Genomic DNA, 27,764 nt, shown 5'->3' on the forward strand with positions numbered 1-27,764 from the left:
GTCGAGTTGTTCTTATTAATCATTCTTAGCATGAATAATCCTGTTTTCAAATTACTTTTCACAAGTTTGCACCTATACCTCTCTGGGCTGCAGTCATGGTCTCACGTGGAATTGGCATGGATTAAACCTTTCATTCTGCTTGGTATCCTGCAAAACCTACAACTCCCTGATGATAATAGTCAAGGTTTTCCCAATCTTTTTTAATTCAAATCATCTGACACTGGAGATCAGACCTTCTGTCCACTTCGAGGGCTTGGGTTTTTTCTTTCTTTGTGTTAACAGTGAAAACCAAACAGACAATATGAAAGCATATTGTATTAATTTAGCAACACATTCTATTAATTTTGCTTTGTTGAATTCGGCTCTTTTTGTTTCGAGTGCTAAATTAAGATCAGTTTCAGCAGCTCCTTGAGATATTCAATACTATTCATGAGCCATATTTTGTTTTATTCAAACATGCACAATTTTGTTCATATTGAATGTTTAACTCTTAGGATTCTTCCATTTGCAAAATATTCTGAACTCTTTGTGATTGATTTATTTATAGAAATATTCATTCTTTCTTGGACTCTTATCTTTCTCACCATAACACAGAAGGCAAGGACTTAAAAATGTACATGCATGGGTACATGAATAGCAAAGGTTTGGAGGGTTATGGATCAAATGTTGGAAAATGGGACTAGTTTAATTCAGAATATCTGACTGGCATGGACAAGTTACCCTTCGGAATAGACTTTTGCTCTTCACCTTATCTACGCCCCTCATGATTTTATAAACCTCTATAAGATCACCCCTGAACCTCCTTCACTCCAGGAAAAGACTCTGAACCTATCCAGCCTCTCCTTACAACTCAAACTGTCGAGTTGTTCTTATTAATCATTCTTTGCATGAATAATTTTTTATTTTGGAATAAAAGCAAAAGATCTGCTTCTGTGCTGTAATTTGTATGACTCTGACTGGTGATGTCCAAATTTGACCAATATAAAAGTTAGATGATCTCGAGTGCAAGGTACAGTTATGATATTGTAAGACAATAAGAAGTAATGTTGGAAAGCGTAGAAGCTCTGACCATAGACGTTTAATCTTCCATTGGTACAAGGATGATTTCAGAGGACTAGAGAACTGCACATTTACATTCTTATTCAAAGAAGAAGTAAGGATAAGCTCAATAACCACAGCCGTCAGTTTAACCATGATGGCGAGAAAACGTTTACACACAATGATACAGGACAAAAAAATACATTAATTGGGCAAATATAAATTAAAGTTTGATCAAATTTAGCTATAAAATTTGGTTATTCTCCTTGGAACAAAAGAGATTGAGGGGAGATATAATTGAGGTGTACAACATGATGACAGGTTTGGCTAAAGTAAAAAAGGAAAAGCAGTTCCCATTAGCTGATTATACAAGACTGAGGAACACAGATTGAAGATTTTGGACAGAAGATGGAAAGGGAATGTGAGAGTTTTTTTTTAAATGCAGTGAATGGTAATGATCTGGAGCTTGCTGCCTATGAAAATAATGGAAGCGCAGATGATCAGTTATTTCAAAAATGTAATTAAGGAATACATGAGAGAATTAAACAAGCAGGACTAGAGGAAAAAAGCAGGAGAATGGAACTGACTGCAATGCTCTATTGAGAGTGCTAGAGATCGACAGACATGGACTTGACAGGCTGAATGGCTTCCTTTGTATTGTAATGAGTGTCTGCTTAAAAGTCTTTGTGGTAATCTCACCAGGACTAGTTAGCAATTTTGATTGTACCACAGGGATGCTGGCACTGTATTGTTGTATTAACTTGTAAACAGAAAACAACTTCATCTAAATATACTCTGGAGAATTACACAAAGGTAATTCCTTAGGGGTCTGTTGTAGAACAAGAATCTTAAAGAAACAGTTTTGTTTCATTATTAATTCAAGGGAATATGGGCATGGCTGGCTGTGGCAGTATTGTTGCCATCTCTAATTTCTGTGGCAAAGTTGGTGCTGAAGCTGGTTCTTGAACCTTGGCAATCCTTGAGGTGTGGGAACAGCCACAGCGCTGTTACACAGAAAGTTGCAGGATCTTGACCCAGTGACACTGAAGGAACAGCAATATAGATCCAAGTTAGGATGGTGTGTGAGTTGAAGGGGAACTTAACAGTTGTGGTGTTCCCATGCATCTGCTGACCTTGTCGTAGTCATGGAGTCATAAAAGTTAACAGCATAGAAACAGGGCCTTTGGCCCAACTTGCCTATGCTGCCCAGTTTTCACAGTTAAACTAGTCCCACATGCCTATGTTAGGTCCACATCCCTCCATACCCATCCCATCCATGTACCTGTTGAACATGATGAACTGCAAATGGAATTTTGTCCTTCACTGCTAGAGGGATTGATTTTAAAAGCAGGGAGGTTATGCTGCAGCTGTATAGGGTGCTGGTGAGGCACACCCTGCAGTACTGTGTTCAGTTTTGGTCTCCTTACTGGAGAAAGGACGCACTGACACTGGAGGGGATGCAGAGGAGATTCAATAGATTGATTCCAGAGTTGAGAGGGTTGGCTTCTCAGGAGATACTGTGTAGACTGGGATAATATTCATTGGAATTTAGAAGAATGAGACGGGATCTTGTGGAAACACATAAAATTATGAAGCAAATCGATAAGATAGAAGCAGGGAGGATGTTTCCACTGGCGGGTGAAACTAGAACAAGACAGCATAGCCTCAAAACTAGGGGAACCAGATTTAGGACTGAATTGAGGAGAAACTTCTCCACCCGAAGGATTGTGAATCTGTGGAATTCCCTGCCCAGGGAGGTAGGTGAGGCTTTCTTATTGAATGTTTTTAAAGGTAAGTTAAATAACTTTTTTGAACAGTAAAGGAATTAAGTGCTATGGTGAGAGGGTGAGAAAGTGGAGCTGAGGCCACAAAAAGATCTGCCATGATCTTATTGAATTGCGGAGTGGGCTTAAACTGCCAGATGGCCTGCTCCTGTTCCGGGTTCTTACATTCTCATGTTCTAATGAATTTGTACTTGCATCCACCACTGCCTCTGGTAGCCCATTTCAGACAATCACAACCCTACTTCATATCGAACCCTGTGCTGTACCTGTCCAGTGGTTTTTGCTGGGGACATTGTGAGCAGTGATTTAATCAGTATAGATGGTAACAGCTGTGAGTTTAGAAAGTGCTATTGTAGAAGAGTTGGTGAGTTGTAGCAGGACTTCATGTAGTTTGTATACAGAGTTGCTATTGTGCATTAGTGGTAAATGGAGTCAATGTTGAAGGTTGATGGGGTAGCAGTCAAGCAGGCTGCTTTCTCTTGAATGGTGTCTTGAGTATTTTTAGAGAACTGCATTCATCCAGGTAAATGAAGAGTATTCCATTACATTTCTAACTTGTGCCTTGTAGGTGATGGGCAGGCTTTGGGGAAACACTAAGTAAGTTATTTGCTGCAGAATTCCAAGTCTCTCACTTACTCTTGAAGCCACATTTGCTTGGCTAGTTCAGTTCAGCTTCCATTCTGGAGGCATGAAGCATGTTTCCACTGATGGGTGAGTCCAGAACCAGAGGACACAGTTTAAAAATGAGAGGTAGGCCATTTAGAACAGAGTTGAGGAAAAACCTCTTCACCCAGAGAGTGGTGGATATATGGAATGCTCTGCCCCAGAAGGCAATAGAGGCCAAGTCTCTGGATACTTTCAAGAAAGAGATAGACAGCGCTCTTAAAGATAGTGGAATCAAGGGTTATGGAGATAAGGCAGGAACAGGATACTGATTGTGGATGATCAGCCATGAACATAATGAATGGTGGTGCTGACTCGAAGGGCCGAATGGCCTACTCCTGCACCTATTGTCTATTGTCCATTTAATAGCAAACCCCAGGATATTGATAGTTATATAATCAACAAATGCCATTGAAAATTAACAAGCGATGTTTAGGTTCTGCCTTGCAGGAGATGATCATTGCCTGATAGTCGTATGGCATGAATGTTACTTTCCACTTATTAGCGCAAAACTAAGGTTCTCCATGTTTTGCTGCACTTGGGCATTGACCATGTTAGTATACGAAGAGTCAAGACTGGTGCTGAGCATTGTGCAGTCATCAGCAAACATCCCCCTTTTGACCTTATGATGAGGGGGTGGGTTAGGATGAAGCAGTAGCAGATAGTTGGGGTAAGGGTACTATTCTAAGGAACTCCTACAGCGATGGCCTGGGGCTGAGATAATTAACCTCCAAAAAAACACCATGATCTTGCTTGTGCCAGGTCTGATTCCCACAAGCAGAGAGGTTTCCCCGATTCCCATTGACTCTACTTTTTGCCATTGGGCTCCTTAATGCCGTATTCAGTCAAATGATGTCTTGACATCAAGGGCAGTCACTCTCATGTCACTGTGGTGTCAACATTTTTGCCCATGTTTGAACAAGGCTAGTATGAGGTCAGGAGCTAAGTGGCCCTGGTAGAATGCAAACTGAGCACTTCTGAGCAGGTCATTGCTTTGCAAGTACCACCTGATATTACTGTGATAACCTCTTCCATCACTTTACTGATGATCGACAGCAGGCTGATGGAGCGGTGGCTGGCCAGTTTGGGTTTATCCTGCAATTTGTACACCATACTACTTGGGTATTTTTCCATGTTGTTGATCATTTGCCAGTGTGGTAAATGCGCTGAAATACATGGAAAATTCTGGATCACTGGTCTTCAGTGCTATTGCCAAATTGTTGTCAGGGTCATATCTAGTATTTCATGTTATATATGGAGTTAATTGAAATGGTTGAAGACAGCATCTATAATGTTGGAGACCTCCAGAAGAGGACAAGAAGGATTATCTAATCAGCACTTCTGGCTGAAGATGGATACAAATTCTACAGTCCTTTGCACTGATGTGCTGGGATCACTCACATTGAAGATAAGGATGTTTATGGAGTGCCCACCTTCTGTTAGTTGGTTAATTGTCCAGCACCATTCAAGACTGGTGGCAGGACTGCAGAGATTAGATCTGATCTGTTAGCTGTGGGATTGTTTAGCCTTGTCCATTTGGAATATAAGTAGTCCTGCATTGTTATAGCTTCACCAGGTTGATACTTCACTTTTTTAATAGAAGGACCTGGTGTTGCTCCTCTCATAGTGTTCGTTGAATCTCTACATCACCAATGACTGAGCAATAAAAACTTTTTAGATTTAAACTTGGGGAAATGTTTGACTTTATCTTGTCATCCCCTCAATATCAATGTCTTTTTCTCTTTAACAGCTATCAATTTGAAACTAGTTTATTTGACTTTCTGAAATATTCTCCCTCTCTTTGCCTTCCTGTCTTTATGTCATAATTATAATAAAAAAGACACAAAAGACTATATTCATGTGTGGAACACAAGGTGGCAGTATAAGGCTGATTAGGATCTAAGTACACCAGAACAATTGTGACACAACATTGCTCCACAGGGTTCGGCGCTAAGTCCACTTCTGTATGTCATTTATATAAATAATTTAGATGAGAATATAGAGGGCATGGTAATTAAGTTTGCAGGTGACACACAGATCGGTGGTATGGTGGACAGTGAAGAAGATTATGTAAGATTACAAAGAGGTCTTGATCAACAGGGACAATGTGCTAAAGAGTGGCTGATGGAGTTTACTTTGGACAAATCTGAGGTATTACATTTTGGTAAACAAACAAAGGCAGAGCTTGCAGAATTAAAAATAGGGCCTTGGGTAGTGTTGTAGAACAGAGAGAGAAAGAGCTCAGGTACATAACTCTTTGAAGTTTGCATCATATTTACACAGGGTCGTTAAGAAGGGGTTTAGCATGCTTGCCTTCATTACTCAGACCTTTCAGTAAGTGAGTTGGGACGTCATGCTGACGTTGTACAGGACGTTGGTGAGGCCTCTTCTGGAGTATTGTGTCCAGTTTTGGTCACCCTGTTATAGGAAGGATATCAAGCTGGACTGCACTCAGAAATGATTTACCAGGATGTTGCCAGGAATGGATGGTTTGAGTTATAAGGAGAGGCTGGATAGGTTGGGACTTTTTTGCTGGAGCGTAGGAAATTGAAGGGTGACCTTATAAGAGGTTTGTAAAATAATGAGATATATAGATAAGGTGAATGGCAGGTGTATTTCCCCTAGGATGGGCGATTTCAGGACTAGGGGGCATATTTTTAAGGTGAGAGGAGAAAAATTTAATAAAGACATGAGGGACAACTGTTTTACAGAGAGAGTGGTTCATGTGTGGAACGAACTGCTAGAGGAAGTGGTGGATGCAGGTACTGTTACAATGTTTACAAGACATTTTGATAAGTATGTGAATAGGGAATGTTTGGAGAGATATGGGCCAAGCATAGGCAGGTGGGACTTTAGTTTAGTTTGGGTTTATGATTGCATGGACTGGTTGGACCAAACGGTCTGTTTCCATGCTGCATGACTCTATAATTTTAATTGAATTAATTCTCCCTGTTCTTGTTTATCCACTAGAGAAGTAATTAAATTACCTATTGATATTACGTTTGAGGACAGATATGAAATCCTCACAACTAGATTAGAGTGTAGGGTTTGTATGGAAAATAGAATATGATTAGTTGTTGAATGACTCCCACTGAACATTGCATCATGAGATTAAATTTAGAAGTTAACTAAATTAATTATTTCTTTTCTAATTTAAAGTTTTAACCCTTTTGAACAGATAGGAAGATGATACTGAAAACACGATCCTGGTCTTGTAGCAGGAAAGGGATGTCCATATTTAAGATATAAAGTTACTGAGGCACAAGATTCCTAAAATTCACCCAGAGCCAGAAGCTGTGGGATATAGACATGTGCATTTTCTTTAACAATACTGCATTGTGATCAAATGGGCATGAGGGATGAGGGAGAATAGGGGATGAACCAGATACAATTAGCTTTTCCTACACCACAGCCTGTTGAAGCATCCTTTCTGCTGAGATTTAAACTGAGGGATAGGGGCACAAAGACAGCTCCAGCACTTAAATCCAAAATTATTTTGTTTGGCTGCTTCACGGCAGTTTTACTCACTGGGCTTAAAAGTTTGGAAAGCAGACTATGTATGGGTTTGTATTTAATTAAAAGCACTGTTTGGATTATTGAACAAGGGACACATTTCTCCTCCAGTCTTAAGAATTTACTTTCAGACCCAAATTTTGCTGTGGTGGCCTCGCCAAATAATGTTGAATGTCAAAGATTTCAATCTGGCAGCTCAAGAAACATGATTTTTGTTGGTCTGAATTGTTAATGTAGTCATGTCTGGCCACAAGGGGTCAGTTGATCCTGTTGGATAGCTCTGAGTGAGTTAAAGACTTCCCAATGACTCAAAGTTTGGACCTCCCCCTTTTTAGCTGGTACCACCTGTCAGCGCTTGAAGACAGAAAGAGAGAGAGAGAGAGGCACACACACACACACACGCCATTACAAACAGTCCCTCTCTTTACTGACGTGAGCCAAGGAACTTAAACAACACACAAGTGTGAACAGTGCATTCAGCCTGATTAGGAGAACTAGTGTGGAGAGTGGGAGCAGGAGTACAGCGTGGAATAATGTTTCCCTTCAAATCCACGATGCTTGATGAAAAATCCCAACTTCAAGACCTGAACCATCGCCTGGAGTCTTACTTATCCAAGGTACGACAACTGGAGCAAGAAAACCAATGCCTCATCATGGAGATCCAGCATTTAAAGACTGAGAGGAGGACAGGAGAAAGGAGTCTTTATGTGGATGAGATCAACAAGATGAGATGGGAACTGGAGGAGCTGATGTTTGAGAAATCAAAAGCTGAAATGCAACGATGCAATCTGTGGCAGGAAATCCAAGAGCTACAAAAGCATCAGATCGCCGAACAAACAGATTTTAAAAATATAAATCAACAGCTGGCTGAACACGAGAAGGTTCTTCAGCAGACAGAAACAGGCAATGCGTCTCTCGAAGCGTACATCTTGGAGCTGCGGGCAGAATGTCAAACTCTGAAAGATCAGCATGAGCAAGCAAAGAGAGAAATGGGGGAAAAGCTGAGCAGAGCACCCCAGTTTGTGGTCACTCAGGGGTATCACACAGCCCCACTGACCGAAGAGAATTTTGAACAATATGCCCTCACCTTGTCAGCAATGTGGGAGGAAGGCTTTGAGATCTACAAAAACAAGATCAAAGAACTGGAAACTGCTGTTCAGCAGGACCAAGAGAAAGGTGAAGAATTGAACAGGGAACGAGTGCTTTTGATTGCGGAAATTGAAGCGCTGAAAAAGGAACTTGAAGATCAATTTAAACTCCAGAACAAACTAGAAGAAGATTTTTTAACATTTCAACAGAAGCATGAGATGGATATGGATGAATACCAGGTGAGTACATTTGGAAGCATATCCTTAACTCTGTAGATGTCAAGGGGATGGACTTGTGCAGAGCTTTTTATTTGAAGATATATTCTCTGTTAGTTCTGTGGATGCGTGCTCTTTAAGTTTATTGTATTTTTATATATTGCTTTTCATGACCTCAGGTGACCCAAAACAACATTCAGTTTAATTAATTACTTTTTTTGAAAACTGAGGTCACTGTTGCAATGTAGGAAACAGTATAGTTAATTTGTGCGCAATAAGGTCCCATGAACGGCAATACGATACTGACCAGAAAATCTCAATTTAGTGATGTTGGTTCAGTGATAAATATTGGCTAGTCATCAAGGAGAACTCCCACACTGTTCTTCAAAATAGTGCCATGGCATCTGGTGTTAATTGTATTGATTTAACTGATGTCAGTTAGGGTGGTGCTTACGGCCCTGGGATTCATTTGATGAGGGAGCAGAAAATCAACCAAGATTGTTGCTTCTGACTTCATAGGATTCCTAGTAGAAAAGTGGAATAGTATAAGATCTACCACATCAATTCCACCCAGGTTCCTCTGACAGCACCTTCCAAACTCTACCACCTAGAAAGCCAAGGGCAGCAAATACATGTGATCACCACCACCTGTAAGTTCCCATCCAAACTATACACAGTCCTGGCTTGGATCTACTCCACTGTTTCTTCACTGTCGCTGGGTCAAAATGCCGCCATAATGGAACTGTGGCTATTACCTACAACCATGAACTAGCGCAGTTCAAAAAGGGACGAACCACTATCTTCTCCAGGGCATTTAGGAATGAGCAACAAATGCCAACAACACCCACCAAAAAGGGGGTGTGTGATGAAGGAAGAAAGTTATGGTAATTAAGAAGGGCAAATGGAGCAACAAGTAATTAAGAAGGCAAATGGAATTTTGTCCTTCATTGCTAGAGGGATTGAATTTAAAAACAGAGCTGTATAGGGTGCTGGTGAGGCTGTACATGGAGTACTGTGTATAGTTTTAGTCTCCTTACTTGAGAAAGGATGGCACTGGAGGGGGTGCAGAGAAGATTAACTGGGTTGATTCCAGAGTTGAGAGGGTTGGCTTATGAGGAGAGACTGAGTAGACTGGGATTGTATTCATTGGAATTTAGAAGAATGAGTGGTGTCTTATAGAAACATATAAAAATTATGAAGGAAATAGATAAAATAGGAACAGGGAGGATGTTTCCACTGGTGGGTGAAACTAGAACAAAAGGGCACAGCCTGCAAATTAGGTTTAGGACTGAATTGAGGAGGAATTTCTTTACTCAAAGGGTTGTGAATCTGTGGAATTCCCTGCCTAGTGAAGTAGTTGAAGTAGTGCCTCATTGAATGTTTTTAAAGCTAAGATAATTTTTGAACAGTAAAGGAATTAAGATGGTGAGAATGTGGGGTAAGTGGGGCTGAGGCTACAAAAAGATCAGCCATGACCTTACTGAATGGTGGAGCTGGTTTAAAGGGCCAGATGGCCCACTCCTGTTCCGGGTTCGTATGTTCTTATGAAAATGTTGCATTTAAGTTGGATCATGCTCTACTGAGAAGCTCTTCAATTTCTAAGTATCCTGAAGTCTTACATGGGAGAAAGATGCTCCCAGGTAAGATACTGGAGAACATTTAAAACTTAGGCCAAGAAAAGACAAGTTGTCCGGAGAAAGTCAGGGCAATTTTTAAAAAAAATCACACCTTTACAGGAGTGTTCACAGGGAAAGATAATTTATCTAAATATGTCTTATGGTTAATACAATCCATTAATGTTGAAATTTTAGGATTGTCAGTGTGCTAAACCCAAACTGTGACATGTTCAAGTGCGGGGGGTAGTAATCCCAAAGGGATTTGTTCTAGATTACATGAAGGAGAGATAGCCACAGGAGTTTTAGATCTTCAAAAGCAGCTTCAATAGTGATGTAAACAAATGTTAGCATCCATTTTTCATGGAAGAGTTGAATGACTCATGGGTAATTGTTGTTAGATGTTAATCCTTGGGCTGTGTTAATCACAACAGCATCATAAGTAAGTATCCCCAGACTGGAGAGGGGAGAATTTCAGCCAGAATTCTCACTGACATGTACAAGTCACTATCTTCCATGGGTGTGTGGACTTTAATTGTCGACCCAACTCTGGAGCCCTGTGTGACCCTGAGCCAGTCTTTCACTCTTTCCCAGTTTCACAAATGTAGGAAGTACTGGATAGTGATCAGAAGTAAGAAGACAGTAGATCAGTTTTCCCCTTTCCTTAATCCATTATAGTTTTGTGGTCAATTGTAACAGTTCATTACTGGCCAGTTCAGCACAGAACAGAAATAAACTCGGAATTATACAGTCCTCACTACCAAATCTCTAATTGCATTTAGCCACACAGCATCAGAGGACAAAGAATCTTTGAATCTTCAAAACAGCTCTTCAATTATACATCCACAGCTCCTGCTTTATCCACATTGCCTTTCAAATGTCTTCTTTCCATGAATTCCAGTCATAACCATTCACAGCAAAAAAGACTCCCCATCCTCGCCTGAATTCTGCTGCTAATTATCTTAAACGGATGTCTTTACGCCCAGCCGTGGAACTAATTTCTCACTACCAACTTCATAATTTTGAACACTTCAATTAAATCTGAAGTGGAGGAATTTGTCTGTAAATATAGTGAAGCAGATTCCAGTGTCACATTCCTTTGGTGTAATTTCTGAAGTATTTATGTAGCAGAACTGTTCAAAGACAGTTTCCTGAAAAACTTAGATTTATATAGTTCTGTTACCTCGCTCAGTAAATGCAGAGTTTGTGTTGTGGGTGGAGACAGAGCATCCATTTTCAACAGCACAACATTTCACAAACACACTGCCTGTGATCAGATAATTCAGTGTGGATCTGCAGACAAACCATTCCTGCGCACACTTCCTCAATTTCTTTTCAATTCCACTTTGCACAAGGAGGTTGCTGAGCAACATCATTTCTCTGCTTCTGAATACTGAGCTCAGTACTGAGCTATTTTGGTGATGGAAAGGATGAAATGTTGTTTATTTAAAACGTTCATTGTTATGAAAGCCCAGTGGGATCTTAAGTGTTGGACTCTTGCCTTGGAGACAGTAGTTTAATGCCAGCATGCCTAATGCTTGCAGGCTTGCAGCGTACTCACCAGCCAAGCGTGTCTCTGTAGGGCCATCTAAAGAGTGGAAACTGGATGGGAAATACTTTTTCTATTTTCCTGCCTTCTCCCCAAAATTGCAGACTCTAGCCTAAGTACAGGTCCCTGAGCTCCTGGTCAGCCTGCCTGGGCAACTGGTGAGAGTTGGCAGGTTGTTTGGTTCAGGTGTGGGAATGAGGGCACAAAGGATTCAGGGATCTTGTTCCACTTGTCATTCATGTTCTTCATTGCTGCTGCTATTCATAGAAACTCAGGGCAAGGAACTTTCGCTGATTTATATGACTTCTCATTAATCCACAGGCTCTGATGATTCCTGTAGCTGCTGCTTAATCTGGGAATTGGAGCATAAACTAATTTGACCCATCCTGCTTAGTATTTCACCGGGTGGTGCAGATATTGTCTGATCTGTGGGAATTTTTAAAAAATTCATTCTCAAGGAATGATGGCACCACGACCCAGGCCAGCATTTATTGCGGATCCCTAATAGCCCAGTGGGCAGTTGGAAGTCAACCACATTACTGTAGACCTGGAGTCATAGATAGGCCAGAACAGGTGAGGACATCTGTTTCCTTCCCTAAAAGAGCATTAGTGAATTCACTTATCACCATCCCACCTACCTTCCCGGTCCGACCCCTCCTCTCTCTATTTATTTCAGAGCTCCCTTCCCCCTCCCCGATTTCTGGAGAGGGTCTAGACCAAAACATTAGCTTTCCTGCTCCTCTGATGCTGCCTGGCCTGCTGTGTTCCTCCAGCCCCACACCGTGTTATCTCTGACTCCAGCATCCGCACTTCTTACTACCTGACAATCAACAATGCATGTGTGATCGACATTAAGTGTTTATTTCCTTCCTTTTATTTTACTGAATTCAACTATCACCATCCGCTGTGGCAAGATTCAAGCCTGGGTCCCCAGGACACTTGCTGGATCTCTAGATTAACAGTCCAGCGATAATGCCACTAGGCTGTTGCATTCTGGCTGGTAGAAAGTAAAAGGTAAGCTAGCACAATGTGCTCAGCTTTACCCTCAGAGACAGCCATCCAGACAAAGCAGACATCTGTTTCCCAGCACTTGGATTCGAATCAAGCCAGTTTGTTTGACTGACATCTCCCACACTGACGTGAAGATGCTCACTGTGTTTGAACACTGCCTTATAATCTCATTAACAGCTGGAGATAAGTTTCTTCCAGACAGATAAGGTCCTCAACTAACAGCCGGATCCTTCATCTACTTGGGAAGAAATATGTGTCATAGTCAGTTAGATCTGTCAGAGTCTTTCATCAAGCGTTCAGAAAACACATGAAAGCACAAGATAAATATGGTTCTTGAAGGTCAACGTAGTTTACATGTTCTTACAGACATACACATTGGAGCAGAGCTAGACTATTCAGCTCCTTGAGCCTGCTCTGCCATTCAGTAAGATCATGACTGATCTGTTAAGGTTCTGAATTCTATTTTCCCACCTAAGCCTCATAACTGTTGACCCTTGCCTAACAAGAATCTAATTCCATTTTAAAAATATTTATTGACCCAGCCTCCACTTCCTTCTTAAGCAGAGAGCTCTAAAGCCATTAAATCCTCAGAGAGAAATAAAATTCTTTACTCTGTCCTAAAAGGACCATCCCTAATTTTAATACTGTGCCTTATTCTTGTGGAATGAGCAGGGAGTAGGGAGGTCTGAGAGCATATCTGGATTACTGGCCCCCAAGGTCTGTCAGTTGGTCTGTCAAAACTCTGAAACCTAGGTCTCAGCTCCACCTTCTGCAACTGTATCCTCAACTTCCTGACCCACAGATTGTAATCAGTGAAGACAGACAACAGCACTTCCTCCACGATAATTCTTAACACTGGCACCCAGCAAGGATGCATTCTCAGCCCCCTACTGTGTTTTCTGTACACTCATGACCTTATTACCAAATTCCAAACAAATATCATCTGCAGGTTTGCTGACAATACCACTGTAGCAGCATGGATATCAAACAATAATGAAGCAGATTACAGAAAGGAGGTAGAGGGCTTGGTGATGGGATGCATTGGAGCAGTCTCTCTCTCTCAATGTCGGCAAAACTAAAGAACTGCTCACTGACTTCAGAAAGAAAGGAGGAGAACACAACCCTATCTATATCAATGGAGCACAGGTTAAGAGGGTTGAGAGTGTAAAATTCCTAGGAGTGACAATAAGCGACGACCTGTCCTGGACTTCCCATGTAGACGCGACGGTCAAGAAGGCATTACAATGCCTCTTCTTCCTCAGGCGGCTCAGGAAACTTGGAATGTCCACAAGGTCCTCACGAATTTCTACAGATGCACCATTGAAAACATTCTATCCAGGTACACAATGGCCTGGTATAGCAATTGCTGTGCCCAGGACCATAACAAACTATAGGAGGTTGTGTACACAGCCCAGACCTCCACGTAAGCCAATCTCCCATCCATGGACTCCATTTACATGTCTCTTTGCCGCTGACAGACTGCCAACATCATCAAAGACCCATCCCACCCGAGGAATTCTGTCCTACAACCCCTTCCATCAGGCAGAAGATACAAAAGCTTGAACACACGCACCAGCATGTTCAAGAACAGCTCCTTCCCTGCCATTATGTCTCTTTAACTGCAAATAATGCTGATCTTGTTAATTTTGATCTTGCCTAGTGGACGTTGTGTGGCGTAGCCTGTATGCCTTACTCTGTCCAAGGTTTTTATGTCACTCTATAATCTATATGTCCTTGCTTACTGTGATCTACTCACAAAAAAAGCTTTTCAATGTACTTAGGTACACGTGACAATAAATCAAATCATCATCATCAGGAAGCCAAATCTATGCAGTTAAATTGGCCCTCACTACCTATCGGAACCCAGATCCCAATCAGCCTCTTTCAATCGGCCTTAAGCAGTATCTAATAAACCTAATTGGCTACATGCTGCTTGTGGACTGAGCCCAGCGAAATCCCTGTTCTTCAGGAAAAAGTCCTGGGAGGGGAATGGACCAGGAACTGACATGGGGACAGGGTAATATAATGTAGTGGTAATGTGACTGGACCAGTAATCTAGCATCTAGTGATATAGGTTCAAATCCCACCATGCCAGATGCTGAAATTTGAATTCAATAAAAATCCTGTGGTGACCATTAACTGCTGGCAACAGTCATACAAAAACATCTAGTTCATTAATGTCCTTTAGGGGAGGAAATCTGCCATCCTTACTTGGACTGGTTTACCTGCGATTCTAGACCCTCAGATTCTTATCTGCTATTTGGGCAATAAATGCTGACCTTGACTGTTATGCCCAGAAACCATGAATGAATTTTTAAAAAGTAGGCCAGCTATTTCCAGCCCATCCACCATTGTTCCTGTCTCCAGAGAAGTTTAAAAGTTAAATTATTGGTGTTGGATAATGAATTAAGAACTGTAGTATTTTCAAACCTATTAGACTAACTGTGTCTTGATTGTGGTGTACAGAGAGCCATTGATTTACTGGAGGATGAAAAGCAAGATCTTATATCAACGATTACACTTAACCTCAAAGAGCAACAACAGCTGATACAGGTGAAGATGGGACTGAGTCTTGAGCTTGCCACCTACAGGTAATGTTTATTTCATATACTATTTCACAGGAAGTTTGAATCTTGGCTGACAGAAGTGAGCATAACTTCCAACCTGAACTACACAAAATTAAAATTGGTTAAAAAAGTTTGAACAATATGCAAATAGAATGCCAAAAATGAAAGAAGCAAGCAATTCCACAGATTTGCATGTGAACGATTCAGGTGAGTAGAAGGCTTCTTTTCTCATACTTTTGTAGGATGTGGGTGTGGCTGGTAAAAGCCAGCACCATTTCTAATTTCACTTGAACCGAGTACGTTGCTTGGCAACTGTGGAGGGCAGTTAAGAGTTAACCATATTGCTGTGGGAGAACCTGGAACTAGGGGGTCACCCATTCAAAACAACAAATAGGCAAAATTTATTTCCTCTAAGGGTCATGTCTCTTTGGAGCTCTCTTCGCGAAGAGGCAGTGCAAGAATCCTTGAAAATATTTAAAGTGGAAGTATTGTTGATAAGTAAAGGGGGGAAAAGGTATCAGGGGTAAGTGAGAATGTGGATTTGAGGGCTACAATCAAATTCGTCATGATTTCATTGAATGGCCTAATCCCTAACTTATAGATAGGCCAGTCAAGGATGACAGATTTCCTTCCCTAAAGTACATTAGTGAATGGGATTTTATAGAAATTGTGGATAATTGTCACCACTGTTGGCGACTATCTTTATATTCCAGAATAACGAATCAAATTTAAGTTCTACCAACCTCCATAGTGGGATTTGAACCCATTTCCTCAGGGCATGAGGTCGAGATTACTCAGCCAGGAACATTCCCACAACTCCATTATCTCCCTAAAAGCAAAGCATAAGAAGTTAGCTGGTGAGTCTTGACTTCAACTGAGCTCACATGGGGAGGACAAGCATTTAAGACAGGGAACAGAACAGCCTGGACAAATAGCAATCGTAATAACAGTGAAATAAGCGTGAGCTAATTGCAATGGAAATAAAAAAGAGGATTACCAAAGATGTGACAAATATTACTTCTTAGATTATATCCTTTCTCTTCTATTTGTATTAAGGAGTGACAGGACTGGAAGAGTTGCCTATTAATTAAATCTTGGATTGACTTGGAATTTAAAGAGAGTTAAAGCAAATAATTACTAGACCATCAAGCAGATTGAATATTCACTAGACCATTGCAGAAATAAAGGAAAATTTTGGACTGGAGGTAAATCTTAAAAGAATAGTAAAACCTACCATTATGCTTTTACAGAAACCAATAAAACACAAAGATATAACATTACTTACATTTTACATTTATTTTACATGTAGATACAAAGATCAGTCAGGCCCAGTAACCTGAGATAATTATAAATAAATGGCAAAAGACATTTAAAGTTGAGTCCTAATGCTCCATTGCTATGCTATTTCATTGGGGTCCCACAAAGATAACCTGTGTGGGGACAGGTTTGTATCCAACCACCATAGGAGAAAGTTAACATACCTGAAAAAACATGCAAAAAAGCATTTGAGGAAAAGTGAAAACTGAGCTGTTTTTTTTTTAAAAGAAGTATGAATAATCACCTCCTGGAAACACAATAATAGTACTGTCAACAATTCTCACATTAACAGGAGGTCAACAGGCTTGCAATTCCGGCCTTTCTCTCCTGGGCCTTGGTTTGAAATTCAGTCTATACCTTCAGGAACATTGTCTCTTTAATTTGCTAGTTGTAGGAACCAGATCTGAAGCTTGGTTGGGAAATTTCAATCTTACTGTTTACGAGTTCACAAACAAAACAACTTGTAATTTTGCACATTTTCTCCTTATTCTTTCATGGATGTGTAAATCGCTGACAAGACAAAAGTTTGTTGCCTAACCCTAACTGTCCTTCATCTGAAGAGCATTGCTAGACCATTTCAGGGAGTGGTTAATCGTCAATAACGTTGCTGTGGATCTGGAGTTGGAATGTAGACCAGTACATTTTCTTCCCTAATGGGAATTGGTGAACCACTTTGGTTTTATGGTCACTGCACTGAAACAAGCTTTATTCCAGCTTTATTAATCTGAGTTCAAGTTCCACCACATGTCCCCAGATCATAAGTTTGAACTGTTCGACACTATTCTAGAGACATGAACTCAACTTCACTGTCTTCAATCCTAAACAAATGAAGAATCTCATTTAGAGATGTGACAGAGGCCCATGCAGGAAATGGAATATATTGATCACTTTGGTGCAGCAAGAGGTGTTGCATTAAATTGACTCTGTCATGTTGCTGGAGAAAACAATGAGAGAGAGCTTTATATCCAGCTTATCCTGGTCCTGGCTAAGAACTGCTTGTCGTGACGCCAGAGAGAAAAGACTGAGTTTTGTTTGAAATGTCAAAAAAACACAAAAACTACAACCCCACTAAAATAAACTGAACGAACTGGAAATCTGAAACAAGAACTGAAATTGCTGGAAAATCTGAACAGGTCTGGCAGCATCTAGGGAGGGAAATCACAGTTAAAGTTACGGGACCAGTGACCCGGTTCCGAGGAAGGATCACTCAACCTGAAATGTTAACTCTGATTTTCTTCCACAGATGCTGTCAGACCTGCTGAGATTTTCCAGCAGTTTCTTTTGTTGTTGCACTAAAGTAAATACTGGACTAACGTCAGCTACTTGAAGAACAATTCTGCTTTTTGAATAATTTTCTAGTCCCAACTCCTAGTGATCTTTGTTTTATTCCATATCTTTGCTAAATGAGATTATCTCAATAGGGACTCCACATTTGGGGCCCCAGAGTACCTGGGTTAGGGAGGATTAAAACAGTGGGGTTTCCTGACCATTCCTGAATGTTGAGTTTCTATGGAATCTCAGGGGAGAACACCTGGTCAGAAAACATACCATTAATGTTGAATTGTAATTCAATGGATTGTCTATAATGGGGCTAAAGCCCCATTACTACCCTCCTAAATCCAATAGGGAATTCAGGGGAAATGCGTCTATGCAGAGAGTGCTGGGAATGTGGAACCAAGCATATGGGTAGCTGAGATGGGTGGTATAGATGAACTTAACAAGAACGGTAGATCCACCCAGAGAAAGATATAGAAGAATATGTTGATGGGTGAAACGGAGAGTAAGTAAAGTAGCCTTGAGAGGAGCTCAAACACTAGCACAGACAATTTAGCCAAAATACAGTAACTTTTTCCTGTGCTATACATTTTATGTAATCTCTAGTTACATTAACACCTGGAAGATCAAACCATACTCTCTTGACAGTTGGTGAAGCATAAATTCTGGCATTGGCCAGTTGGGCTGAATGGCATGTTTCTTTGTTGTTAAATTCAATATAATGCTTCCAGTACTGCAAAGAAAAATAAAGGGAGACGGCTAAAACAAAAAATCAGTATAAATGACAATGTCAAAATGTTGATGTTCCCACTGCTACATTATCCTGTAAATGCTGCATAAAGTGTTTTTCTTGGAATGAGTTTCTAGTGATTTCATATTCCACTCTGGCAAATCGGTTAACTGTTGTACTGAGCTGTGACAGTTCTTAGCAAACTGTTCCATTCTGACTCCATGTTAAAAACACTTCAGCATTGTTTCAGAAAAGGCAGTTTGTGCTTAGTGCTGCTTGCTCTTCAAGCCCCTTTGACATTCTGTTTGTCTTCGGCATATCAATTCAGCCACTTCTCACCAACTGGATCGCTGCAGCTTTACATGTTCCAGGAATCTTTGAGTAATCTGATATTCCTTAACTCGGCCAACACCATTACTATCCCAACTGAAGGCAGGCTGTAAAAGGGAAGATGACATTCCTGTGCCAGGAATTTGGGGGTAGTGGTGAAAGTCAGAATTAGACACTGTTTCTTTGAAGGGAATGATGAATCATACAAATAAGGCCTCAAGAATCTGCATTTCTGTATATTGTAGAAATTACTGTATGAAGTTCGATAATTGTTTGATGGAGCAGTACATTGTACAATGCAGTACTGAGTCATTTGTACCAGAAGATCCCATGTTTCCCAATCTCTGTTGAACTAGTTGATCTCAGCTGGAAAGAGGTAAAATAAAAACAAACATTTCATGATCCTGAATACTAGCGGTTGGAAATATCACAGAGGTCAGGTGAGAAGAGCATTGAACATTCATTGTGTAAGCTAGAACAAGACCAGATTTGACCAAGAGAGCATTTTCCCACAGGTACCACATTATCGTTCCCTTCCTAATCCAGTTTAACTGTCCTGCCTGTAGCATCTGGCTGAGGTGAGCTGATTCAGCACAGATTTAAACTGAAACCTGGACTGCTAAGGTCTGTTTTATACTGACTGTCCATCGGGGAGAATTTGATACCATCAAACTTTGAGTGTGTCTTATATGAGGTGCACGTGTCCTCAACCTTCCCCAGTGGTCACACCAAGCTCGGACACCTTCCGATTACCCTGTCTAGAATAAGTGTGTAAACAAATGTATCATACAATTTGCCATCAGTCTGAGATTAAGTGTTTTTCTTAGGGCCTTGCTAGAAGGAGAACACGTTAAACATCAAGGGATACAACAGCATCTGCAAAAACTGAGACAAGGTAAAGCTTTTTTATAACAGATTTACTTCTTTGGAGCACTCTCACTTCCTCGTATTTAACTATGATCCATGTACAAAATTGCTGGAAATGATTCTTGAGACTATTCATGTTGACGGATATGCATCTGACCTGCAACTTTTCCCAACCACGGGGCCTATTTTCTGAAAATATTAGCTGATTTGTTTAAGTGTGATTTGTTTATGTAGTTCTAAGGGAAAAGTTCTCAGTTTTGCACCCTAATTTACATGAGAGTAGTTAATGTATCATTGGCCTCAGCAACTCTGGGCTAGATCAGAAAGAGAGTTTTGATGGAGGAGTCAGCAGTCTGAAACATTACCTCTATTTCTCACTCCACAGATCCTGCTCGACCTACTGAGTATTTCCAGAATTTTCTGCTTACATCAGAGAAAAGTCCACTTTTGCTGATGTTTGAAAGTACAGATGGAATCCTGTAGATGCATCAGCAGGGTCATATCTGCTGAGTGGTGAGAGGAGGCCGCTACCTCTCGTAAGGACGGCCCACTGAATCACAGGCCAATCAGGGCATGGTGAGGTCAATAGCAGGCCTTCCCCTGAGATCAAAACCCCAGAGGCAGAATTCCCAACCAATGAGAGCTGCCAGCCAACAGATAGGGAGCTTGCACACAGCCGTGCCTCTGAGGATGCTATTGGCTCCTGGCACAACAGCACCCCTTGAGTTGATATGTGCAATACAACTAATGAAGTGACGGGAGGGAACTGAGGTTGAGGGTTACAAGGAGATGGGGGCATTGGTGGGCAAATTCCTGCCCAACACTCAGATCTTCAATCTGGTTCGGACTGTCTTTGATCAAAGGTCCTCCCTTCCTCACATCCCCATGGTAACAGGTTACCCATAGGGTAGCAATTTTTGGGAATGCTGTATTTGTGTTAATCCCAGTCACAAGGTGATGAGGCCCTTAAGTGGTCTTTAATCAGTGATGGGACAGGAAGGTTGATGCTACGCCTTCCAGCCTCGAATTTAATTGCGGTGGTGGTGAGAAAGTGGCAGGGTCTGGGTGCCCTGCCACCTTAAGCAGTTAATCCTGTCTTCATACTGGCCACCTCTGACAGCAGAAGATTCCATCCTACAGGCTGAGAGAGGCCTAGTGTATGTTTAGCTGTGATCCTGACAAATATTGGGGCGGCACGGTGGCTCAGTGGTTAGAACTGCAGCCCCACAGTGCCAGGGACCCGGGTTTGATTCCAGCCTCGGGTAACTGTCTGTGCGGAGTTTGCACATTCTCCCCGTGTCTGCATGGGTTTCCTCCGGGTGCTCTGGTTTCCTCCCACAGCCCAAAGATGTGCAGGCTAGGTGGATCGGCCATACTAAATTGCCCGTAGTGTTCAGGTGTGAGTGGGTTATAGGGGATGGGTCTGCGTGGGATGCTCCAAGGGGCGGTGTGGACTTGTTGGGCCGAAGGGCCTGTTTCCACACTGTAGGGAATCTAATCTAATCTAAACTCACAAAAGTGGAATAGTCATGAGTTAGGTGTTGGAATGATGGTATTATTGTGATAACAGGAGTCAGTGGCTTTCCAAGTAAGGGAGATTTTCAAACAAACACCCGTTTTGTTTAGTTTTATTTGCTAAGTAGGTTTCACGCCCCAACCCTCTTTCCTGAACTCCTGCTTAGTCACAGATCAATTAGCTCAGTTTACATTCTCTGTCTTCCTGGATTTCTCAATGCAGCCTGAGAATTAAACATAAGACCTTCTGATGTGTGTAGCTCCATACAGCATTGGCCAGTCCTTCTCTTCATGTAATTAATGAGGAAACATTTTTTTTGTTAAAAGTACATCTGCATCTGGAGAAGACCTGATTATGCCACACCTTAGGATCAATGTAAATTGGCTGCAGAGGGAGTGCACTGTGGATTTGCTGGCACACGAAGATTAAATTATGAAGATAGGTTATACATGACTTTTGTATGCCGGAAGGTTAAGGGGTGATTTAGTTGAAATCTTCAAGCTGTTAAGGAAGATAGAGGGCAGATAAAGAGAAACAATGTATTGTTAGGTGGGGGGGCTAATGGTCAGGTGCATAGTCTGAGGAGCAGATCATTTGAAGTGAAATTAGGAAACAAGCAAAGGGTGGTAGAGACTCTTCCACAAATAACAATTAATTCTAGATCACTCTTGAACATTAAACTGATAGATAAGTGATTGATATTTTAAATAATTGACAGACGTTTGTTACCGACAGTATTAAAGGATATGGGAGAAAGGTGGAAATATGGAGTGCAATGGCAGATCCATCAAGATCCCATTGAGGAACAGACTCAATAGTTTGACTCTTGTCTCTATCTCGGGATCGAAGACAGTAAAGTGTTTGGTATGTTATTGAATGTAGAAATGGGCTCATATTAAATTTATTATTTTTTCAACAGGGACAGACACAAGATCACACATGTCCAGTGTTGTTCTACGACCAACTCTTGGTACGCGAGATCACAAAAAGTGGACACCAACTAGCATTAAAATTCCTTCAAGCTTCCGTAAAGATACCGTGATTAGCAAAAAACGAATAATACCACAACCTCATTCATATAGAATACCAGCAAGAAAGACTATCAAGAGTTCTCTGTCAGATGATGATCTGCTTTATGATGACGCATTGTCTTCACCAATTCAAAATGTTGCATCTTCAACAAGGTCAATAAATGCCGACAGGGACAAGACCAAGTTTACACCCAAAACTCACGACCCACAAATTACGACTAAAGAAGCTGTTGTTCAGCACAAAGTATTTCCAGAAGAGATTGACAAGAAGAGTAAGGTGCCCTTATCCAAGGCAGTGCATGTTACAGATATGGCCACACATACATCCAAAGTAATAGTTGGCGAGTCAGATTCTTATGAAGAGAAGAAACTTAAGTCTCCAGATTTAAACAAGTCATCTCAATCTGTTAGTGAGGTGCAAAATTGGGATTTTAACAGGAGGCCTCCTGAAACAATCAATGAGGAGCAGCATGAGACTGAGGCAAAAAAGGAAGTGATAGCAGTCAAAAGTACGCCAAAAGATTTGGACATCAAAGTAGACACCAGTAATATGCAGCCACCTATTACCCTGGATGGATACACCCATACTATAGACCAAGAGGCAAGTGCAGAATTTACAAAGTATTTCCAACTGGATAATACAATAGAAGAGAACAAGAAGGAACCTATGCTGGAAGCTGGAGAAGAGAGCAGGATGAAAATTAATGCAGGGAAGTCAGAGGATAATCAAGGAGATGCTATCTGTAAAGATGATGAACCTTTGGCAGATAATATTAAAACCGGGGATTTCCTTCAAACAGACCTAAAATCCATTGACTTGGCAAAACTGAATGTTTCACCAGAATCTGATATCACTTATCATATCAAGGAGACAGAGGTGTTGGATGATGGCAAAACCAAAAGAGAAATTATCATTCAGTCAAGAAGAGAAGAAACTGTTGAAGTGGGAGATGAGTCAACTCTGAAAGAAATGTTGAATGTGGATGCCAAAAGTCCAGAGCTTCAAGTGAAAGGGGCTTTGGAACATTTAACAGGGTCTAAGAGTGAGAACATTATGGATGGGCTTCTCAGCCTAGGACGTAAAGGAAGAGAAGCTCCAGGGAAAGTATCTGTAAGTGTTGAGATGGGTGAGCAGACCTTGGAACATTTTGAGGAAACTGATGATTTTCCTACAGCCGCAGACACATTTCCACTGACTTTAGGAGCAGAGGATATTGATTATGAAGGCAAGGACGGCAAATGTGAAGAAGTCTTAAATATCACAATGACTGCTGCAGATTTTAGGAAAACAATGTTATCAAATACTGAACCGCTATTGCAAAGCTCATCTGACATTTTGTCTTCAAATGAAAAAGCACACGAAATGACTAAGGACAAAGCAGAATTGTTTGGAACCAACATAACAGAAATGGGGTTGCATTATCCTCAAAGTAATGAAGACTCAGAAAATGTTAAACAAATTACAGTCACACAGGAAGATAGTTTGTCAAAGGAACTGTCTTCACCATGCCTGATAGAGGAATCGATTAGAGTTCCTCAAGGTGTTCAGTCATCCATTGTCGAGCTATTGACTGAGGAAACAGAGGACCCTAAACTTAAGCTGAAAGGAGCTTTGCAGCAGTTGAAAGAAGCTGTACCAGAAAGTCTGAGGGATGAGCTTTCAGTACTCACTAGAGATTCCCAAGACCCATCTGACAACATATCAGTTAATATTAAAAATGTCCAACAATCTTCTCAGAGTGGTGTTGTCACCATAGAGGCAGAGGTGAATGTTTCACAAAGCCTTGACCCAGAGGATTTCTATTCAATGGACACTAGAGATGAAGAAAACACAGATGACTTAGAGTCAAGACTAAATAATCTCAATACCCAAGAGAAAATACAGGAACTATTGAGTGCAAGAAGTCTTAAAGCAGTTGATACTTTGCATGACGATGATGGAATCAAAATCAAGGTCAGAGGTATTAATGAGGAACCTGTGCCTTTGCCAGAAGCCAAGACAAGAGATGGGACAGATGCTGGTGAATATACAAGTTCTCAATATCACAGAGGTGGTCTAACTGTTCATGAGGTCTCTCAGTCAAGTGAAATTGAAGATGATTTATCTGATCAAAGTACATTCTTCCAGAAGAGAATAGGTCAGATGGACAGAGAAGAGTTCTTTCACGGAGTCTTGGATCCAGAAAATTCATCAGAAACCTTTCAAATGAATATAAATCAAGTTACATCAATACAAACAAGTGGAGGTGACAGTGGGAGAGGTCTGACATTCATAACTCAGCAGCATGAAACTGCTGAAGGAATAGATGAAAGGAGACCTGAGGGTAATGTGTACTGGTATGAAGAATCTGAGAATAGAGGTGGCCATGAAGTGAGTGTTACTGATGCAGATGAAGAAGATCTACAAACTTATGATCCAGAACTTATGCAATACTCAGTTTCTCCAAATGCCTTGGCAAAGCCCAGGATTGTTGCATCTGAAGGTAACACACAAGTGGTCTACAGTGAACAGAAGGTTGTTGTTACACACTTCGATGAGGGTCAGTCAGATGACTGGCCTCTGTACGATGATTAAACTGTAAAGAGTCTTCAAAAGAACGGATTATGCCTTTGAAATGGAACCGAGTCAATACAGGCACAATTGGAGAAAAGCTGACACCCAGCAGACATTATGCAGTCGCAGTGGAATCAGATGCTTTAATGCTTTGATAAAATAACGCTTGAAACTTATCTGCTGCATAACCCCACGTGTGTGCTTTAAAAGAAATACACTTGTGACACATCCAGTTACCTGAGACCTCACATCACAGAAATCATTATCAAACTAAACATTATGATTTAAAACAATCAGCATATACAAAATTGCTTCTGTTGACTAATTTTATAGAAGGAATTGATTGGAAATAGTAGCAGAGGACTATTGGCTATGCAGTAGTTTTATTTGAGGTTTCTGTGCACAGTTATATACAATTAAAAGGTCCTAAAATATTTTTGCATGGATTTAATGTGTAATAGTTGAGTATAGGCTACACTTATGGAGTATTTTCCAGTAAACAGGTCTAAGTTAAATTGTAATGTTCTACAGCTTACCTTTTCCATTGTTGACTTTAAGATTTCTTTGGGTTATTATGACCTCTCCATGACACTGTTTGAACCATTGGGTATTTCCAGCATTTTCTGTTTTGAATTTCAAATTTCCATCATTTGCAATAGTTTGCTTTTGTGTTTAAGAAGAACTTTAGACCCATCATGAATGTTACAGTAAGAAATTTATCCAGATGTCCGCTTCGCTACTGAAACAGGAAATTAAACATTAATAATTATGGCTAAAATGTGAAAAAACTGCTTGGTCAGTTTCACCATTTTTCTGAGTTTTTAAAAGATTTTTATTCCTAATGAATGGTAATTTAATTTCTTTGTCATAATTTCACAACATGCCTCCAATTTCCATTATTCATTTTGGCATTCAGCCTCTGATAGTGTCAATCAGAAGGCAGCATTATAGGGGATGATACAGTGTACATAGTATCAACAATCTGGTCAGAACTCAGGAAATAACTTGAAAGATATTTTCAAATTATCATCTTGCTCCTAGTTACAGGTTCAGTTATGCTTACAATTAATGAGAAAGTAAATTGAGTACAATCAGAAAGTGTTTAGAATCTCAAAAGATTCTCTGTATTTCATGCCTTATTTCCTGTGGATTTAATGTTCATACTGTTTTAATTTGCGAAAGCCAAAAAAAAGTATTTACTTTTTGATCAAAGATTCCCCAAGACAACTCCCAAAAAAATGCATTTGGAACAACTGGACCTTACTGGTAATTTAAGTTTCCTACTTTCTGTCAACTTCCTTAAGCCTAGAAATGTAACATACAATTGTATCAACAACACTCACATAATCCTGCAGTACCTCACACAATATACAGAATTATTATAGAAAAATTTAGTTTGAGCATCAATAAGAATCAAAATTGCTCAACAGTTTAGTTTTTATGTACTTTAATAGAAATAGAAGGGTCAGAGTAGATATGTCAAGTGTTTGGATTGAAGGCTTTTTATGTAGAATAAAGAATCAATGATGGGATGTGTTACAAGATTACATGAACTACATTTATCGTTGTGAAGAAAGAACAAACATGCATTTATTCAGCACATTATATGATTTTCAAGATGTTCCCAAGCATTGTACAGCCAATGAAGTGGTTTTGAAGAGTTGTAGGAGATGTGGCAACCAATGTGTGTACCATCAGTAATGGGATAAGACTAGCCAATATGCTTTGAGGATCATGTTATTTGAGGGATAAAAATTGGTCAGGAGAATGTGGAGAATTTCCCTGCTCTCAATCAAATATTATCATGAAATTTTTCTTTTACTTTTACCGACAGACCCTATGCCTTGGGTCTGTGTCACATCTGAAAGATTGCATCTCTGACAATGTAGCACATCCTAAAATATTGTACTAGGAGTGTCAGCCTAAATTTTGCGCTCAGCTACCTGCAACAGGATTTAAACTCTCACTTTCCAACTCAAACGTCAAAGTTCATACACGGGAACAGTATGAGCTAATGACTGGTGCTGTAGAAACATACACACCTATAAAAATCACAACTTTCATGGAGGGAAGGACCAGGCAAACTGTTCAAGAACCCCATAGATAACACTGGTGTCATTGCTAATCACACATTTACTCATGCTTTACTAACAACAGGGAAAAGCAGTGACTTCTTTTCCTTCTCCAGAATTGGTTTGTGCTGGATAGATAAGACTTCTGTTTTTGATGTTAAAGTTGGTAGATTGCAAGCTGATTAGTGTGTGGGAAAGCAAGAAACATAGCCATGTTGATATTTGAGACAGAATGCAGATTGCTAAGAGTTTTGAAGATGATATGCTTCTGGGTCTTTTCAGACAAGGTTCATCATGGAGATAATTAAGGTTACAGAGTGGCTTAGCTAAATTAGAACTGCGTACATGTTATAGCCAGTTATTTTCTGACTAGCAACTTTGCAGTTGCTTTCTGTATTCTTTTGTAAAATGTTTTAATTTAGTAGTAAAACATTTTTTAAAATGCTTGTATCCATGTTTTAATTTAAATTATTGTTTGCTATTACTGAGTTTGAGTATTGCTGATAAAAGACATGTTTAATCAAATCTCTTCATCTTGCCCACATCAGGACAATTGGCGAAAACACCAATTTAAGGTAAAACCAACAATTTATACTGTGCTACAGAAAAGTACTAACTTGTTGGCAATTGGACTCTGATTAATAGAGACATTGCCACAGAAAATGCACCAATTAATTATGATTGACAGTTAATTGCCAGGATTTCCTGAGATTCAAAACCAGACAAGTTGACTATGATTGGTCAAAGCATTGCCTTGTGAAATGAACCAGCGAATGCCTCTTACCCATTTTGTTGACTTTAAAAGACACAATGTATGTACATATTCTTCCTGTCTGAAAAGAACACTCTTTCTATTAATACGTATTTAGCTTCCAATTCATGCAAACATGGCAAAATGAACCCAAATGACAGTTGGCCCGATGAGTGCAAAGTGAAAAGCTTCTGAAATATGATTTTTCAGCAAAATTTAAATGTTATTTGCATCACACAAGCGTGTAATAGTAGAAAGATATTAAATATTTTTCATTGG

The 27,764-nt window shown here is 40.3% G+C and overlaps 1 protein-coding gene across 1 annotated transcript; it reads left to right on the forward strand.

The window, feature by feature from the left end:
* Positions 1–7,353: 7,353 nt before the first annotated feature.
* LOC125446783 (synemin-like) lies at positions 7,354–27,184 on the forward strand. The gene is made up of 4 exons (XM_048520593.1): positions 7,354–8,326; positions 14,942–15,066; positions 19,522–19,589; positions 21,997–27,184. The coding sequence occupies exons 1-4, from the start codon at positions 7,532–7,534 to the stop codon at positions 24,681–24,683; spliced, it is 3,675 nt and encodes a 1,224-aa protein (XP_048376550.1). The 5' UTR covers positions 7,354–7,531; the 3' UTR covers positions 24,684–27,184.
* The last annotated feature ends 580 nt before the right edge of the window (positions 27,185–27,764 follow it).

This window comes from Stegostoma tigrinum, chromosome 36 (genome assembly GCF_030684315.1).
Source record: "Stegostoma tigrinum isolate sSteTig4 chromosome 36, sSteTig4.hap1, whole genome shotgun sequence".
In the NCBI taxonomy this organism is placed as follows: Eukaryota; Metazoa; Chordata; class Chondrichthyes; order Orectolobiformes; family Stegostomatidae; genus Stegostoma; species Stegostoma tigrinum.